This window comes from Pieris napi, chromosome 16, assembly GCF_905475465.1.
Source record: "Pieris napi chromosome 16, ilPieNapi1.2, whole genome shotgun sequence".
In the NCBI taxonomy this organism is placed as follows: Eukaryota; Metazoa; Arthropoda; class Insecta; order Lepidoptera; family Pieridae; genus Pieris; species Pieris napi.
The window spans coordinates 7873029-7893638 of record NC_062249.1 but is presented as its reverse complement, the minus strand read 5'-3'; the positions used below and the strand labels follow the sequence as shown (position 1 = coordinate 7893638).

General features: G+C 33.5%; 1 protein-coding gene across 2 annotated transcripts in view; it reads left to right on the top strand.

Moving 5' to 3' along the window:
- Nucleotides 1-20610, top strand: part of LOC125057108 (serine proteinase stubble) — a 32487-nt gene that overhangs the window by 2437 nt on the left and 9440 nt on the right. For both annotated transcript variants that reach the window (XM_047660583.1, XM_047660582.1), the window contains exons 2-3: nucleotides 8850-9092; nucleotides 17726-19237. In XM_047660583.1, coding sequence (XP_047516539.1) covers nucleotides 8888-9092; nucleotides 17726-19237 — 1717 coding nt within the window. In that variant the 5' untranslated portion in view covers nucleotides 8850-8887. The remainder of the gene's footprint in view (nucleotides 1-8849; nucleotides 9093-17725; nucleotides 19238-20610) is intronic.

The following is a 20610-nucleotide window of genomic DNA, read 5'->3' as shown; positions in this document are numbered from 1 at the left end:
CCCAGATACAACCAGTATTACCAGGAAGGCAAAAGCTATTAATAAGAATATACACGGGATCACAGAATATTAATGTAACTACGTATATAAATAAAAATAACCAGCATAGAGCATTGCTATCCCAAAAATTATAAATATGAAAATGCAATTCAAATATCGAACATCCAAAAACAGTAGACGTAGCAAATTTATTGTCAAATAATCACAGACCCCAAATAAAATTGTCAAGCGCTAAATAACAATTTAGAAGTTGTACTTTATGTGCATCAGATCACATTTGTTTTTTTTTTCATAGACTAAGATATGCCTTCAATCACGCAATTTTTATTACTATTTAGTTTTTGAACATTCTAAATTTTACACAGCGATATATTAACATGTGTTAGACGATTATAGTCAAAAGAAAATATAATAAAAACGTACAATTACGGATAAGTTTACCTCAAGTATTGTAAAAAATATTATTTTCCATCTGATTGCGTAATACTGTCTCCCGTAGCATTTATATCGTTCAAGTCATTTTAAACCCAATTAGCGACTGAAAATAAAGATGGTTGCCTAACGGAGAAAACACTTAAAGTTCACAGGGTAAATGAAACAGTATTTTATAAATAATGTCGATGAATTGCCTTTTACACTAAATAAAATAACACGTGAACATGTACTGAGTCGAACATGTAATATAAAAAGCTTGTATTTCTGAACAAAAATCTTGTCTGAAAATAACAATCTTGTCAAAGATTTTGTCCAACATCGCTCTATCTTTTATAATATTATTAATCATAGCAATATTTATATTATCAGGTGTAAATAACATGAAGTATGAAATAGGATAAGGTAAATAAAGGTGCGAGTTACGTATACTTCAAGGATTATTATTATCTTGTAATGGAGTTAATTACACACACAAAGATTAGGATTTAATGTACAGTCATTTAACAATTTAAAAAAATGAGCACAGCAAGTGTCTTGATGATATTGAATGATAAATCTGTGTCATACTTATTATAGTAACTAAGTTGATGTCACCCCCTAAGAGTCACTTAAATATAAAAATTTGATTGACATTTTGTGTTAAAGCAGTATTGGCCTAGTGGCTTCAGCGTGCGACTATCATATCTGAGGTCGTAGGTTCGAGCCCCGGCGGTGCACCGATGGACTTTCTTTCTATGTGCGCATTTAACATTTGCTCGAACGATGAAGGAAAACATCGTGAGGAAACCGATATGTCTTAGACCCAAAAAGTCGAAGGCGTGTGTCAGGCACTGGAGGCTGATCACCTACTTGCCTATTAGATTTAAAAATGATCATGAAACAGATTCAGAAATCTGAGGCCAAGACCTAAAGAGGTTGTAGCGCCACTGATTTATTTTTTATTTTGTATTAAAGTCTATATAATAGCATAATTCATCTGCTTTCTATACTTCAATCGAGTATCATAAAATTCAACTTAATACACTTGTTTGGTATCACATAATTAAAAACAAAAGGCGTCCTGGTAATTTTGGCATATTTGTTTAAAAGGATTCAACTGTTTCACATAATCTGTGGAGAAGTTAACGACCTCGCGTTAAACGGGCATATCTGAGCTTATCTCGTCGAAAACCAATCGCTTTATGCTTTAAGTTACTACAAATGACATGGTTTAGATATTTTTTAGTGCCCTGGGACCGATGCTGTGGAATACTTTGTAAAGATCTCGTTTTAATTGAGGTATTAATTGGTATTATACTTTATCTATGAACCAGCTGCGTCCATAGACACCTTTATTTTTGCCCTATTATAGTGTTCTCAGTTAATTACAAAATATTGCACTCTAACGGTGCTTAAAATATATTTCTGTTAATATTTTTATTTTTTTAAATTCATTTGTCTTATTTCATATTTTAGGTAAAGAGATACAATATAATTACAAATCGATACACAAGTAATTTGTTTTTTGCTTGACCAAATACTAAGGTTATGAATAAGAATAATTCAAATTCAACCTTTTTTGTTTTATTAAAAAAGGATACAAAAAAATAAAAACAAATTGACAATGTATTATGTGGAATGATAATAACGTACAGATTTACGCAAACGTATCGTTACGAAAAAAGAAATCTGTACATATAGGGGTATTACAATATTCAACCTTTATCATACATAATTTGTATATTGTGAAATATATTAAATTACTACTCCTAATTTGTTTTTCTCGTTATTTTGTGTTTAAATGCATTATAATAATTACAAAATGGTACACCTTTAAGGCAAAGTATATATTGGACGGTCGTAAATACAATATTGTATCTATAACACACCCTATCAAAAATTTATTCGTAAGAAATGATGAATAAAATACCAATCCTCCACTTGAAGGAAAGAATTAAACGGGATCAAAGCTAACTTCTTACTTTGTAGAGTATATTATCTTTTTATTGATTATAAAGGTTTCTTTAGTCAATATTTATCTCCCAATTAAGATTTTTTTATAGGCCTTGGTATCGATAGAATATTTTTTAGACTTTACTATTAAACAATAATTTGTGTTTTAAACGTAAAACATTTCTCAGAGTAGTGTTGGCCTAGTGGCTTTAGTGTGCGACTCTCATCCCTGAGGTCGTAGGTTCGATCTACAGCTGTGCACTAATAGACTTTCTGTCTGTTTGCGCATTTCACATTCACTCCAACTGTGAAGGAAAACATCGTGAGGAAACCGGCATGCCTTAAGGCTTAGACCCAAAAAGTCGACGGCATGTGTTATTCACAAGAGGTTGATCACCTACTTGCCTATTAGATTGATAAATCATCATGAAACAGATACATAACAGGCCCCAGAACTGAACAGGTAGTAGTGCCGCTCATTTATTTTCTAAAACATATGTTTTAACAGCCTACCGTACGTCAGAAATTTATAGATTACTTGTGAAATTCTAAAAATCATTTGAATAGTAACAATTCTTGTAAATTAAAAATCAGTGCACACGAAAAATTGCAAATCATAACTGTTTCGACTCATTTGCACACAATGGCAGTCAAATTATAATTGTAATGATAAAGCATTTTTAATGTTGCACTCGATCAGATAGTGTTTTGTTTCATAGACTTTCACACAATGTGACCTAGAAATTAGATAAAATTAATATTTAATTGGCTTTTTACACGTGCCATTGTTCCAACTATCAAATTAAAACCAGCAAGTGAGTTGTTGTGTCCTTGGTGTTCCTTTGTAAAAAATGATTTTCTTTAACAAATGCTCGCGTCATGATTTATATAGAATTACAAAAATTGTCCAAAAGATAAAAAAAATATTTTGGGGTGGACACCCCTTATCACTTATATGAAATATATTATATGAAAAATAGATAGTAGTCGATTCTCAGACCTAATAAAATTTGATAAAAATCGGTCAAGCCGTTTCGGAGGAGTATGGTAACTAACATTGTGACACGAGAATTTTATATATAAGATAAAAAAAAAAAATTGGTTGTTTGTAAAGTAGGTTTACGATTGAGATGTTTACGTGATAACGTCTTATTGGTAATAAGTTTTTGGGAAGTAAGGAATTAATGAAGATAACAATTTTTTCAAATTTTAAATTACATCTATCGTTTTATTCACACTTTTGATGATAAATTTCGGGTGTAAAATGACAAGTTTACTTATTCGACTATGATATACATGTTTCTTCATACATTCACGGAATGACTGGCAGCGCTCGAGATGAGACGGGAGATCGGTCCGTCTCTCTCTCGTTATACCTGCGATCGCGCTCGTGAGGTTTTGGTGTGACACAAGTTTCTGAACATGTCACCCGACTAAAACGATTTTAAAGACGTTATCACGTCAAAAATATGTCTGCTTAAAAAATTAACACTTCAAAGGCTTAAGTATTAAATCTCAGATAACGTTTTATAGAAAGTAATTAACATTATTATAATTTATTATTATTTAAGATGTTAGTCGCTTAAATAAATCAATGAGACCGTTAGATAAACTGACTGTGAAGTATCAGAATCCCGGTTGCCTTCCGCCCGATAATATCGCATTTACCTCCTATCAAGTATCCTACTTCTAATAAACGTGAATATTTGCTATATAAACTTTTCCGATTGTGCACATTTTAGTTCGTAAAGTGAACGTTCGTAAACGGATAATTAGATTTTGATTTACTAAAAATTAAATAAAATTGCTGTATGCTTAGCACAAACTTTATGACAATTTCGGACAATTAAACGATAATAACATAAGTTCACTATCTGACAGCAGCCCTGCGATTCTATAATTCACTTTTAACTACAAGCTCCCATCTTTTCAGAATGCCAAATCATAAAATGACTGCTTCACGACTGATTTGAGAGCGACCGCTGATGCGAAAACCGCTGTGTGAGTTCGAAAAGTGAGTTACAGAATCGCAGGGCTGACATCGATTTTCAATACAATTTGTATCGTTTAACACACGAATTCTATTTAACGCATGTTCGTCTTCTATATAAGCTCGAAAGCTTTATAAGGTTCCATACTTTAATCTATTGTTACGCTACTATTATTCATTTTAAGCCTTGTTTGTGGTTAGGGTAGATCAACTTTTACTCAAAAGATTTATTTCAGAAACTTTGAAGTGTAAAAAATGTTATTATAATTTAAATTTTACAAAATATTAGTATCATACAATACACATCATTAAAACGATGATGCTTAAAACTGTTTCATATTGGTTTTTTTTTTTTAAAGACAATTCACACCAATTGACCTAGTCCCATGCTAAGCTGGTGAAGCTTGTGTTATGGGTACTAGGCAACGGATATACATACATATTATAGATAGATAGACATATAAATACATATTTTAACACCCAAGACCTAAGCACAACACCAAATGCTCATCACATCGATGTTCGTCTCAGCCGGGGATCGAACCCGGGAACCATAGATTCGCAGTCAGGGGTACTAACCACTAGACCAATGAGTCGTCATTTTATGTAACAACCACCTTATTAACCAACCTAAGCGTTACTTAATAATAATTAAAAATAATACCTGGAACAAATCTAGGACGTACTGCAGAAGGGTCTAGTCAAGAGTACCCATTACCGACGAGTATGCATGGTGAATGTCATAAAAGTGTATGTAACTAGACAGGTATGTCAGAACTGTAGCAGGTGAATATGGTCTCTGTCTAGTTCATTAGGATATAGGTGTGAGGGTATAGATCTCTCTCTTCGGTCGGTGGCTCATGTCTGAGCGTCGTAATCAAGGAAACATTTGAAGGTTTTCACCGGTTTTTATCCAGCGCCTCTCTTATTACAGTGTATTGAAGACGACGATGCTTTCACAGTTCACTGGGGATCGATCCATCCGGTTCGTAAACGGCCGCGTGATATTTTGCTTTCTGTGTTAACCATGTTCAACAAGGCCTAGGTTCTCATCGCCTAATATCGCCTAAGTGTTAGATAGAAAAATAATCAAATAGAACACTCAAGCAAATTTATCACGTTTTCTCCCTGTGGCAATGCTGCAATTCCTCAATGCTGGCAGCATTACCACGCTATTTTGCGATACCAATTAACTGAGCGAGATAAGCACCTGCTCTCGGGGCGACGGTATTGACCACCAGGTACTGCCAACTAAGATATTTAATGATACAATGATTTTTTGAATTATATTCATTCAAGAAATATTAAAATCTTTCTCATTTCCGATTTTATGTACATATATATAGCTGCAAAATACAAACCGAAGATAGAACCTAAATTATTAAATAAGTCAATTAAAAAAAAATGCTCTATGCGAATGCAACATAATCATTATCATTACATTAAGTCCATGTGATTCAAATCAAATCAAAAAATCATTTATTCATAGAGGCACAAATGTACAATGGACACTTAAATAGGTCAAAATAGAAATATATATTAAATGCTTCTAATGTTACAATTACTGCCAATTCTCAAATTAAGGGTGTAGATCAGAAGAATTGGCAATAAACTCTCCGCCACTCTTTTTAATCGCCAAGTTTTTTGTTTTATTATTATTGTTCAAGATTAGCACAAGTGACCTCGCCACCATTTTCCAATCCCAAGTAGATTAAATAAGTAGACTACTACGTAATAAACAAGTGTCCTAACGAACCTAAAAGGAAATAACATTATTGTCTACCAACTCACGTCCGTTAGAATTAATTAGAAGCGGATAACTAACTGTAATTACTGCACACGTCAGAATCTTGCGCAGATTAACATTGCTATTGATCTAAATCACAAACTGAATTAGCCGTTAGTAACGGAATTTATTTAAAGCATTTTTTTATACATATATTGATATAAATTAAACTCGGCTAAAGAAATGACAGATGTGATCTCCGTGCCAACCTCTTCTTCACTAATATCAGCTTCTAAAAAAATATTTTTATACCTTATTTACTGATGTGAAGTATGACAATCTATTAATAGTAGAATTATTTGGTATTGCTCACATTTAACAGGCAGCGAAGTAACTAACAATAAATAATAAATCGTTTATTTGCTAGATAATGATACAGTTAGATCGATTAATTATAAAAATCCGCACAATCAGCCATATATAAATAGGCATGCAAATGTCGTTAATTTTTATAATGTGATATAATAAAATATGAACATATTGGTTGAATAGCATAAATGAAACTTTATTAATAAAACCATTTACATAAATTTCTGACTATTTGATGACGTTATAACGAAAAGGTGCAAGAAAAAACAAAATGTTGATATAAATTAAACTAGGTAAATGATTAATGTATGTATGATATGACGAACGTCATAATCTGAATGATCTTCTTGATCATAATTAACCAGCTGCTAACAATAAATTTATTTTTATAACCAATTTACTGATTTGAAGTTTAACAAGGTCTTTTTAGTATGTACTAGTAGTAGAATTCTTTGGTATTGCTATTCCTTTATCAGGCAGTGAAGTATTGTCTGAAAATAATAAATAAAACTTTATTAATTAAACCATTAACAAGAATTTCTGATGATTTGATATCGTTATTACGAAATTGTCTTATTTGGTTACATTTACTATTTAGTGATGAACACCTGTGCGTATTGAATGCACGATAAATTTACAGTGCATTTTAAATATAATTTTGAAAAGCTTGAATTTCGAAACCTATATATAACCTTATTAACTTAATACTCTATGTTTATGTTAAAGAAACTCGCGGATAACTTGATCCTTAGATATTACACTGCGTGATATGTAAAACTATGCGTTGACAGTCGGCGACGGTGACCTACACTTTCTCAATGTAACGGTACTTTGGCCCACATCGCGACGGTCAAATTACCACGTACTAAACTGATTTAACATCTTTTGGGCATTGCTAAGGAATCGAATAATCAGCAGCTCTTGTAATATTTTACACGGTGTCGAATTACTCGAAACGTACCGCAATATTTAATACAAGAGCGAGTATTCTGGATTTAATAACTATTAGAAAGGGACATGTATGAGACGTTTGGCCACAATACCACCTGATGTTAAGTGAGATGTGGCTTATTGTTTGCTAAGTGAATTGTTGTATCCTGATACTTTTTACATCTAGCAGTTTGTTCGAAATATGTACATATTTTTACAGTGTACATTTTTATGAGGGTTATATATTATGACTCGGTCGATCGACACTTGATTCACAAAAATATATTAAATTGAGGTCGTAACTAACTAATAAAATTGGCGAAATTATAATCAAATTCGTCGCGTCTAGCATAGCCCAAGCAAATCAAAATAGAGACGTAAAGAAGCTGAAAAGTTTTACTCTAACTAGACAGGATATAGAAAGATAGGCTCTCTAAAATTCTTTAGCCATTTATTATTTAGTCTTAAGCTATTTTCTTCTACCGGTAGCGGAAAACCCTATCAATTCTTCTTATGTCTAGGAGTAACAGTAGCATCGCTATAATAATTATCACAATTAACAAGTAACTGTCATAATATATATAAAACCTAGATATTCTAATATTTTTAAAACTAACTTAAAATAATAACTGATAATGTTATGTACCGAAAATTTGATTTAATTTGTTTGTATCCGGCAATTATTCCGGTTTTATTTTATTCATATTTGCATAAAACATATGAACAGCACTTAGTAATGGAAATTTAACTGTGTTCAAACTGATTCGATTATGTTTTTAAGTTAATGTCATCGAACTCAATAGCAACCAATGTAAATGCTCCTAATACGCGAATCAAGAGTGACTTTTTCCTGATTTCGTAGTACAAAAAATATACTGAAAATATCTTGTTAAAGATAAATAAATATCAAAGCCGACAGGTTATATAACTTCCTAGATTTAGCAAACACCTACGTAAAAACACATTCTTTGTTCCTCCAAAATTTGGCCTATTACCTGGGTTATCCAAATACATAGTAGCATAACAAATACATAATATACTAAGCTACCTTTTTATTTACGTTCTCAATAATAGCTCCAAGACTGGCGCCATAACGGACGGTTTCTCACATTTTAACGGTGACATCGCTACAAAAACACAGCCGCATCGCAAAAACTTAAATCATTCTACTTACCTTTATCGTTAGACGTTGCGTAATAGCAAAGAGGTTGAGAGCATATATTTAGTGTGCTTATTTTTATTCTGTGCTTTTCTAAGACTGATCTATTAAAAACGTGTCCTAACACATCCGTAGTTATTATTACTCAGTAAAGTTTGCGTGTAAAAATTTTGTAACAAAATGTATTATATTAATTACAATTATGATTTCCTATTATCCTAAAGACCTCTTATTTTTTACAATCAAAAGTTTTTGTAGCCATAATTATCCTTGAAAGTTTAGCTCATAAATATTATTTATTGTTTCAGAACAACCGAAATGCAACACACCTAAACCATCAACAATAATGGGACCACCAATCAACACGTGGCCGTACAGCCACCCAAAATTCAACACAAGTGAAGAGAAAAAGTGTCTGATACATACTCTAATTGATAGTGTACGAAGTGTAAGCATCAACTGTACTGTAGTGGTAGTGTTAGTGCAATTATTATATAGTTTGACGTATGTCACGGCTGGGCCAGTTATATTAAGCTTGGATTATTTGCAAGGTAATTATTTTCAATATATCTAAAGAAATAGTCGATTATATTTTAATGATAAACCTTCCTTCGTTATTAAGTAGCTTGGCTGAGAATAAAATAATTCTTTTGATAAAATCATAATATTTTAATTGAATATTAAATTTATATGATCAGTGTTTATTAAATTGTTAAATGCTTATTTCGATTTAATAAAAATCATTTCTAACAAAATAATTAGGATTATATGTATAATAATAATATATGGATTATTAATAATATAATTTTTGGTTCACGCTATTATCAACTTAACGTGGTTATTCCGTTAACCACGAAACATCGTCATTGGAAAATATTTTAAAACTTATTTGACGGATATATTTCTGCTTTAAATATGGATCATAATTTAATAATAATTCATTTAAAACACGTAGAAACTAATATTTTAAAGTAAAACAAACATTCATGTTAAAACTACGTATTTGTCGAAAAGCATCTAAATTAGTTTTCTCTTTAAAATACTTTGCCGTCAACAAAAGATTACTACTTTCGCCTGTATTGACTGAGGATGATCTTAACATTGTCTTTGAACGCTCATCCCAAAGAATGCCTGATAAAAGTGAAAACATAACGTTGAGTCATAGTTTTATGGCACTCTTTTGTTGTTTAAAATGCCATACTAGGGGTTATAGTGAAAGTTATTTTTCTAGATTCAGACATTGCTAATTATCTTCTGTAAATCCAAAAAGCACGACGTGATGATATTATTATTATTTTTGAATACACGTTTATGGAGACAGGTAGAGAATAAACTTTCCGCAGAAAAAACAAACACATGAATTACATTAACGAAAATTGCCATTTACTATTTTAATAAAACTAATACATAACGGAATGAAATGCGTCGTTCAATAATTAAAGAAAAATAATCTATTACCTATATCAAATGTTACTATCCATGCTGACGGTATAGAATATGATCACATCAATTGGAACATATTATTATGTCCTACTTTTTGTTATCTATGCCCTCTTTCTTGTCAAATGTCATCCTGACATTTCCCGCCTAACACTGGATCTGGCATTTTTTCTCTGTTTTCCTTTAAAAGCCTACACATGTTGTCTTAATGCATTTCTGAGATCCCCAGAGTGACCCCGATGATACAAGGAAGTGAAAGTGACTTACTAACACAAAACTGTAAAACTTTTTTGTGTCATATTAATAAATTAGTATCTGTGGCTATCCAAGAAGATGGCAAAACGAAATACCTTACGTCAGGTTTATTATTCATTAATATTATGCTTTAATAATAATTGTTATAAATTTATTTTAGGTCAATATTGCTATTATATACAGTATATGTCATAAATTAGAATGGACGTCTTAGGTTCGAAGCAAACAGAAATCAAACCACCGTTATTATCAGATAATCAGTGGGTTTTTGTATGCTTTCTCTTGATGACACACGGTGACACACACTTTACATAACTATGTTAAAACGAACTGACTCACCAACTAATGAATGTTAATCTTATTAGGTAATGGGCAGCATTTTATCTGCATTATTAATTTATTACTATAATATATACATATTATAACGCCTTTTTAAGTGGCTGAGAAGTTATTATATTATACTATTTAAACTAGGAACTACTATACCTATCACAAATAACCTAAGTCAAATTGTATAACGATATAAGAGATCGCGTATTTTGTCGTGCTCTAGAATTCTAAATAAAGGCCAGGCCTTCTTTAACACTGACTTCGGTCACGTCGAATGTTTTGTGTTTTTCCATTTCCTTCGTTTACGTCTGCTAGATTAACCGTCTCTTCGGCACGAGTGCGATATCTTTTGTAATTTTTCTTGTAAATCTCAAATGATAACTTTAAATAATGTTTACTTGGTTTTAATATTTCAAAAGACTTTAATTTCTAGATATGATAAAGCTTGCTGTTAAAAAACAGGTGAAAATATTATATAGGGAGTTATCTATCTGTAATCTCACGCCCCGAGTGAAACTTTAGTTTTTCCTTTGTTTTGAAACTTTTTGAAAGATTGTAGTAAATTTAAATCATTCTAATTGTTCGAACTATTCTTCGTAGTTTCGATTAAAAATTTAAGGTCACTTTGGTTAAGTAAATTAATAGAACAAGAACCGATCTGAAAACATTATTTTAATATTACTTTGTAAATTAATTAATTTTAAAAAGTAATTTTAGAACGAAATTTTGCAAAAACTGGATTTTTGATGTATATAGTCAATAAAATAAATTATTTAACTGTGACTTATAAACATTATTTCAAAATAAATAAAAAACAGATTTTAGAAAAAAATACCATATATCTGCCAAGTCTCGGGCCAAATACTTTATGTTTATATAGCTTCGCTGTATTTATGGCTGTGAAATGCAATTTAAGTGGTAAGCGTTGTAAAGTATTATGTTATAAATTTCCGTTTATAGTAGCGATACGTCCCGTTGCAAGGTAGAAATAATGTTTATTTTTTTATGTAAGGAAGATAAGAATTTCATATTATTTTATTTTATTATTTTTCTGTAACTTTTATGAAAAATATTAGAGGAAACTCTTTGGTAATTTGCATACATATTATATCGTCATAGTTCGTTATTTAAAGTTGGCGTTGCTATGGTCTTGTTATGTTTTTATATTGTCACTTATTAATAAACTGGACTGCTGCACGCGACTACCGCTGCACACTTATAACCCAACAAAGGTTATGGGCCCAGTCATAATCCAGTAAATTAATAAAAAAAAAAAGGGGGAACTAGAGTGCTTAACCTAGTAACGATGGCGAGTGTGCGGATAGAATTATTAAGCCGTGATAATTACGACTCATGGCGAATCCAGGCCCATGCTCTATTGATTAAGAGCGATGTGTGGGGCTATGTGGATGGTAGCATTAAGAAGCCAGCTGAGCCAGCAGAGGCGTTGCTTTGGGAAGCGGCGGATGCAAAGGCGAGAGCGGAGATTATTCTCTCAATAAGTCCAGGTGAGCTACGACACATTAAGGGGACGAGCACGTCGCGAGAATGCTGGTTAAAATTAGAAAGCATCTTCGCGTCTTCGGGTCCCGCTAAGAAAGCGACACTGTTAAAGCAGCTCATATTACACAAGATGTGTGAGGAGGACGACATGCGTGAATATCTGTTAAGCTTCTTTGAAGCCAAAGAAAAGTTACTAGACATGGACATAAATATAAATAATGATCTTGCATCTATTATTTTACTCTATAGTCTGCCCCCAAGTTATGAGAACTTTAGATGTGCGATGGAGACTAGAGATTCATTGCCAGACCCGAATTCTTTGAAAGTTAAAATTCTTGAAGAAGATGCCTCTAGGCGACAGCAAAGGAAGGAGACAGAGAGGGGGTCGTCAGCAATGTTCGCTAGGAGAAAAACCACGAAGAGTTCTACATCTAAAAATCCGCAGAATTATAAACCGGATCAAGCGTTAAAATTTAAATGTTACAGATGTCATAAATTTGGGCATAAAGCTTCGGAATGCCCGTGTAAAGGAACAAGGCAGGACTCAAAATGTGTTAGTGAGTTAGGTGCTAGTGAGAATTTTAACTCATGTGTTCTATCTGTTTCAGAGTGTAACGGAGTGATTGGTTCGGGATGTGGAGGAAACTGGCTCATAGATAATGGGTGTACATCACACCTTTGTAGATCGAAAGGAAAATTTGACACCTTGACAAATTGCAGTAGTAAGTTAAGTTTGGCCACCAATGTGAGTACATTTGCAAAAGGTAAAGGAACTGTGAGTTTGAATGGGGAGGTTCCGATAAAACTATCAGACACTTTATATGTTCCCGATTTGCGATGCAACTTAATTTCCGTATCTAAAATTACAAGCAAAGGTTTTAATGTAACTTTTAAGAAAGATTCAGCTTATGTAACCGATTCTGAAGGGAATATTAAGTTCATAGCAGATCGAAAAAACAACCTTTATTATATGCGGGAGGGCCATGCTTCTGTTTCTGCGATTTCCGAAACTAAGAACGATTTACTATCCTGGCACGAACGTTTAGGTCACTTAAATGTGAAGGATTTAATAAAAGTATTAGGTCATGTGGGCATTAAAGTTGATATGTCAAATATAAATATTTTATACGACTGTAAGTATTGTGTGCAGGGTAAGATGACTTCTTTCCCATTTTCCAAGTCGAGTGGACCATGTGGCGAAAAACTGTCCATCATCCATTCCGATGTAGTTGGGCCAATTCGAAATGAAACTGTCGGTGGTGCAAAATATTTTGTCACGTTTATTGACGATTGTACTAGATGGTGCGAAGTTTACTTACTGAAGAGTAAGAGTGGTGTTCTGGAATGTTTCAAAGAATACAAGAGCTATGTTGAGAACCTTACCGCTAAGAGAATAAAGTATTTACAAACTGATAACGGTGGAGAATACTGTAATAATAAGTTTGATCAATTCCTGAAACAAGAGGGGATAATAAGAAGACTGACTATACCTCAAACCCCACAGCAGAATGGCGTAGCAGAACGAATGAACAGGACATTAGTTGAAATGGCTAGGTGTATGTTACTTTCATCTAATCTCTCAGCAGGTTTTTGGGGAGATGCTGTATTGGTGGCATGTCATATTAGGAATCGTTGTCCCACGAGTAGTTTGGGTGGTACAATTCCGTACGAGAAGTGGTTTGGCTCTCCAGTGAAGATTGAGTATCTTCAGAAGTTTGGAGCTGAAGTTTATGTTCTAGACAAGAGTCCAACCAAGGACAAATTTGCTGCCAGAAGTGTCAATGGAATATTTATTGGATATCCAATGAACCAAAAGGGATATAAGGTATGGATACCAGTAGACCATAAAACCATTATAGCTAGGGATGTGAAATTTTGCAAGACGAGGCTCGATACTAATGATGACAGGAAATCGGCAATTACTCATGATCCTTTTCAGCTAGATCAATTTTCTGCTGATGTTGATACACCGAAGCCGAAATATGTAGAGGTGGACGTAATACCAAGTACATCTTATTCAGGAACTCGAGAAATGATCGTGGAGACTAATTCACCGACTGATTCACCCCTTGGTTCACCTTCTCTATGTCATGAGGAAGATAGTGAAATAGCGCAAGCTGATACAGAGGTAACGTATAAGAGAGGTCCCGGAAGACCAAAACTTCAGAAAGGCCAAGTTGGCCGACCTAAGAAGGTCTATAAAATGATACCCAATGATAATAATGGCCGTGCAGAAGAAACTTTACCTGAGGATGTTGCGTTGACTGTGGAAACTTCCTTAGGGGATGCCCTAAGTAGCGCTGAACGTGCTCTATGGGAGGAAGCAATATTGTCTGAGGTCAAAAGTCTTGTAAAAAATGAAACATGGGAAATTGTTCAAAAGCCGAGAAATCGAAAAGCGGTAGGATGCCGATATGTATTGACAACGAAGCTTAACGTTGACAAAACCGAGAAGAAGAAAGCACGGTTGGTAGCCAAGGGCTACAGTCAACGATATGGCATCGATTACCGAAACACTTTTTCACCTGTCGTCCGACTAGACACGATAAGACTGCTTACAGCGCTCGCGGTTGAATTAGACATGGAGATACACCAGTTGGATATCAATACTGCATATCTGAATGGATATCTTGACGAGGAAATTTATATGGAGGTTCCAGAATTGTTGACAGAGTGCTTAGGTAGAATTATTAAAGAAGAAAGAGACGAAAGCTTAAAAGAGCAGGCTCGTAAGATGTTAAATGATCTGAAGACAGGTGGAGATGTATGTCGATTGAAGAAATCACTGTATGGCTTGAAACAAGCTGGACGTCAATGGAACAAAAGACTTGACAATAAATTGAAGTCAATGCATTTTAAACAGTCTTTGAAGGAACCGTGTCTCTACTATTTGGACGGTAACTCCATTGATACGTCTATATACTTAGCGGTTTATGTTGATGATTTACTGATAGTTTCACGCAATAAAGGTCTCATACAATCTTTCAAAGATGAACTTTCCAAAGAGTTTGATTTAAAAGACTATGGACTGGCGAAATATATTTTAGGCATTGACATTGTCAAAAATGAGTATGCCACGAAACTGTCACAACAAAAATATATTAATGATTTGATGATAAAATTCGGCATGGAGAATTGTAAAGAAACAGTGACCACGCCGATGGAGGTGAATTTTAGACCCGATGGTTCACAAATTCCGCTGGAGAAGGAATGTCCATATAGAGAATTAATCGGAAGCTTGATTTATCTTTCAGCAGGAACTCGTCCGGATATCACACACGCCGTGACAAGATTAGCAGCGTTTTGTGATAATCCTGGACAGATACAGTGGAATGCGGTGAAAAGATTACTTCGTTATCTTAAGAGGACAGCCGATTATGGACTGATTTATCGAAAAACAGGTAAGAGCTTAATTGGTTATTCGGATGCTGACTGGGCAAATTGTCCTATAGATAGGAAGTCATACTCCGGGTATGCTTTTTTGTTAGGAGGGGCTGCGATTTCATGGAAATCCCAGAAACAGAAATGCGTAGCAACTTCAACGTGCGAAGCCGAATATATTAGTTTAAATTTGGCGATAAAAGAGGCAGTTTACCTGAATAGTCTTATGAAAGAGATAGGGTTGCGCGATTTCGGGAACATAGTGTTGTACTGCGATAATCAAGGTGCCTTATTTCTATCGGAGGATCCAGTCTTCCACGCCCGAACTAAACATTTCGATATTCAATATTATTTTATAAGAAGTGTTTTAAGGGAGAATACTGACATACAATTATCGTATGTGTCTACCGAGGAGATGGCGGCGGATGTGCTAACAAAAGCTTTACAAAGACAGAAACATTACCGCTGCATCTCAATGTTAGGTGTAGATTAAGATTGCATGTCTGTATATTTTTGTAATGACTATTTAGTACATATTTGTTGTTAAATGTGTATGCAAATCAAGGGGGTGTATTAGAGGAAACTCTTTGGTAATTTGCATACATATTATATCGTCATAGTTCGTTATTTAAAGTTGGCGTTGCTATGGTCTTGTTATGTTTTTATATTGTCACTTATTAATAAACTGGACTGCTGCACGCGACTACCGCTGCACACTTATAACCCAACAAAAAATTAGGACTATTAGGTAATTAATATAACACAAAGCTGCACTTTTTGCATAGAATTTACGTAGGTAAATAGATGCAATTGAACTGTATAACATTAACTAATTAAATAAATAACATTATATTGCATTAGCGCAAATGAATTTTTGACAAAAATATAAATTAATAAAAAAGTTTATGAAAAATATTGTTCTTTACAGCTATAATAAAACCTAACAATTATACATTCAATATAATATTTACCAACATAATAAAAAAGTAATTTTAATATATATTAATTTATTCTTATTATGATTATTCGAACAATGGTAGTCTTATTTTGCTAAAGCCGTTTTTGGAAGTTTTCACATACAACTAGGAAGATTACAACGCGATCTACATAATTAACGTCGATTATCAAGAATAAACATTTTCGGCTTTACTCCAATTTTGTCAAATAACAAGTGACGCCATTTTGACTCCCACTGTTTTATTACGAATGAGCGGTTATTAAATACGTAATAACCGCTCTATTTTTTTCTTTCCATCTTATTCATCTACAATCGCAATCTCATCTAAGCTTTAATAGCGAATCATACTATTTTAAACCAGCCCTGACTAAGATCTAAATAATATTTTGTAGAATAGACTGTTCTCTTAATCACCTATAAAAATTACCTGTGAAACACTGAAATATGTGTGTTACAAAACATTGATTCCTATTACATCTGATTCTCGGAAATTTTCTTTAGCTTATATCTATATAATTTAATTTGGTTTACTTCTTCATATTTGCTTTATTTTATTTATGTACATATTCACTTTTCCCGAACGGGCCTTCCACAGATCTTTACTTGCTGCGGTCAGATCAATTTGCTTTAATCATAATAAAATATCTTTTAAACTACTTCGAATAGAAGTGGGTCACTCCGTTCAACTTGTGCTAAATTATATCTACAATACTGTCAAATAAAATTCTAATCAAATTCTTAAAGCAAATATTAATCTGACTCATAAGTGTGTTATTAGATCAAAGCAACGGTATTTAGTTGATCAACCAGTCTAACTGTTAATTATAAAAAGAGATTATCGATTATTAATTTTATCACTGAAATCTTATTATGCTATAACTAGCTATAGTCGGCTAAATATTTCGTGTTAGTAGGATTACCAGTCAAATACTCAATAATCATCACTTGCGTACTTATATATTTTAATGATTACTTTTTGAATAGAGTATTTGAAGTGTGTGTGATCTGCCATCTGGCGGAAGATAACTGCATTTAACCTTAATAACATTTAGAGACAATAGTTAAATTACCATAGCATAATTCAGGCATAAAAAACAAGATGGCGTGGAATAACATCCCAATTTTATTTGTAGACCAGCAGGAATAAATATAGCATATTATATTGTAATACATACTTATAAAATTATTTAATTTACTTATTAACGAAGGAAGCTTCTTATATAAACCTAATTTACTTTACAGTGCCTCAAATTGTAAACAGTTTATAATTATAGTCACCTAAATAATACGTAAAGTAATGTTTTTTTTTCTTTTCAGCTCCAGTTCCCCTAGCTAGAAATATAAGGCATTTACCCTGCGTCTCAAGAAGAACAGGAGAAGAGGGGCTTTGCATGTTTGCCATAGACTGTCTCAAATCCAATGGATCTCATCTGGGGACATGCATTGACAGATTTTATTTTGGGTCCTGTTGTCAAATTCCTGATAAAAATATCCTGCCAAGTATCATTAATAATATAGAAGATAATACTATAGATAGCTCAAATTTTGTCCATCCGCAAGAAGACAAAATTATTAATCATTTATATAAAAAACCAACAAGTACTACAAATAAGCCTAGCAGTTTACATGTCCCAACGGAAACAACGGAAAGCGCCCAAGATAGAACAGCTTCATATGAGGACCATAATTTGGATAAAATTACGACCATAGATAATACGATAGGAGATAAAACTACAACCAGTTCAACAGAGTCAATGAAAACAAGTCAGAAAATAATACCAACTGAAGTTCCAATAAAAATATCTACATTCCAAAGTGTATCAAGTGACACAAACTATTTAACTTCACCAAAACCAGTTAAAGTAGATACAACAGAGGCTATTACAACAGAAAAACCAAAGCCTCCGAGAAAGCCATCGAGGCCTACTTATAAGCCCAGACCTACATATAGACCTACTAACTTTACAAGACCATCATACACAGGTACTGGCAAACCTCGGCCCACAAAGCCAATATCAACAGTAATTCCAACAAGAAAACCGCCTTTTAGGGTTCCATCTAAAAGACCTCCAACAAAAAAGCCAATACAAATTCCACCAAGATTAAATATAACAATATTACCACAATCTACAAGCTCAAGACCAGCATTTTCACGTCCATCAGGTCCATCAATCATTTATATTAATCATACGCTGTCAAAGCTTGAAGAAAACACTTTACCAACAGTATTTAACAATACTTCATCAACTACTCCCAGTACAACAGCAACAGAACCAAGTACAACTACTTCTGCACCTTCAACTACTGTAAGTAGTTCAACTAGTCCAAGCACAACAACTGTAACCACAACAACAACGACCACACCAGTACCTACAACGACTACACCAGCACGTACAACGACCACACCAGCACCTACAACGACCACACCAGCACCTACAACGACCACACCAGCAACTACTACGACAACACCAGCACCTACAACGACAGAGAAACAACGAACGGAAGCAATTACGGAAACACTAGCAATAGAAACAGAATCAATTCTTCAAACTGAAACCCTCTCTACTACTGAACCATCTAAAGTAGAACTAACAACAGAAATATCAAAAGAAACGGAAATAGAAACAACTATAGGAATTACAGAACCAATAACAATCGCAGAAACAACAGATTTTAAAGATATAACAACGCAAGCATTGACAGAAAGAGAGACAATTAGAACGACAGAGGTTGAAATTACAACAACCGACTTCCCACCATTCGTTACCTGGTCGTCAAACGTGAACACAGCAACAAAGACGCCAGAAAAACCAACCACCGAAGCTGAAGGTGAGTTATAAAGTTTACTTACCGAGATAACATTATAATTACGTTAAGTAATCATGTGCCTAATAACGTTATTCTGTTGGCGAGTGGCGGTTAAATAGGCACTTCACTTAAAATGAGGTAGTGCTGTTTAAAAAATACAAAATGTCCAGTAAAATGTTCTTGAATTCAGTTATGTTAATTATGATTTTAGAGATTTCGTATGTAAATATTCTCTCTGAAATTTAATGAATTTTAATAAAATTTACAGTGTTATAGCATATTACAGATGTAAATGATATGCATGATGTATAAAGTAATTATTCCTGATAGGAGTCTAGGTCACTAGACTAAACGGTCCTTAAAAGACGATGATCTCCTTTGCGAATAAAACTGCCACGACCTCTAAATAAGTTATTCTGAAAGTGAATTTCACTGACTACAGTATTGACCCGACTCGACTCGTGTTTGACCTGGATACGTGATCCGATTGGTTAAGCACGATCGCACAATAAAAAGGGTTAACTAAAGAATATAAGGACAAATTTGTTAAAGCTGCCACTTGATGATTAAACTTATTCAAAGCTTCACTATAAGGTCTTAATTTTAAAATAAAATATATAAATCAATGGCACTACAACCTTTTTAGGTATGGGCCTCAGATTTCTGTATCTGTTTCATGATGATTTGTCAATAGGCAAGTAGGTGATCAGCCTCTTGTGCCTGACACACGCCGTCGACTGTTTGGCAAGCCGGTTCCGCCACGATGTTGTCCTTTACCGTTCGGATGTTAGATACGCACATAGAAAGAAAGCCCATTGGTGCACAGCTAGGGATCGAACCTATAACCTCAGGGATGTCGCACGCTGAAGCCACTAGGACTACGCTGTTCTTCTGGCTTTATTTTTAATATATTAATGCATCTGAAAAGAGAAAAACAGTTATGTTAGTAATTTATAATTTTTAACTGTAAATACATTCTTAATCTTCGTTATTTAACGTACAAAATAAAATTGTTTTCGCAATATCGATTCGTATTGAAATAATAGTGACTCATGTTGAAGAGTTTATCTGAGCTAATATTCGTCAATCGAATAGTTGTTCACTATGATGTTATTTACCAATGGATTTTTCTTTCTATGTGCGCATTTAGCACTTGCTTGTGCGTGAATATTAATCAAAGTCCCTCTTTTCAATCCATGTAATCAGCGACATTGCCCTCAATTTTAAGATTATTGGTAAAGCTGGTATAATCCGAGATATGGTTTCTAAGAAAGTCATTGACAAAAGCTATCAAAATTAAGGGTATTCTGTATGAAATTTGAGCAATAAAAATACATTAATTACTTCAAAACAGTAATATATATAATATGTATTACTATGTACTCCAAATAGGA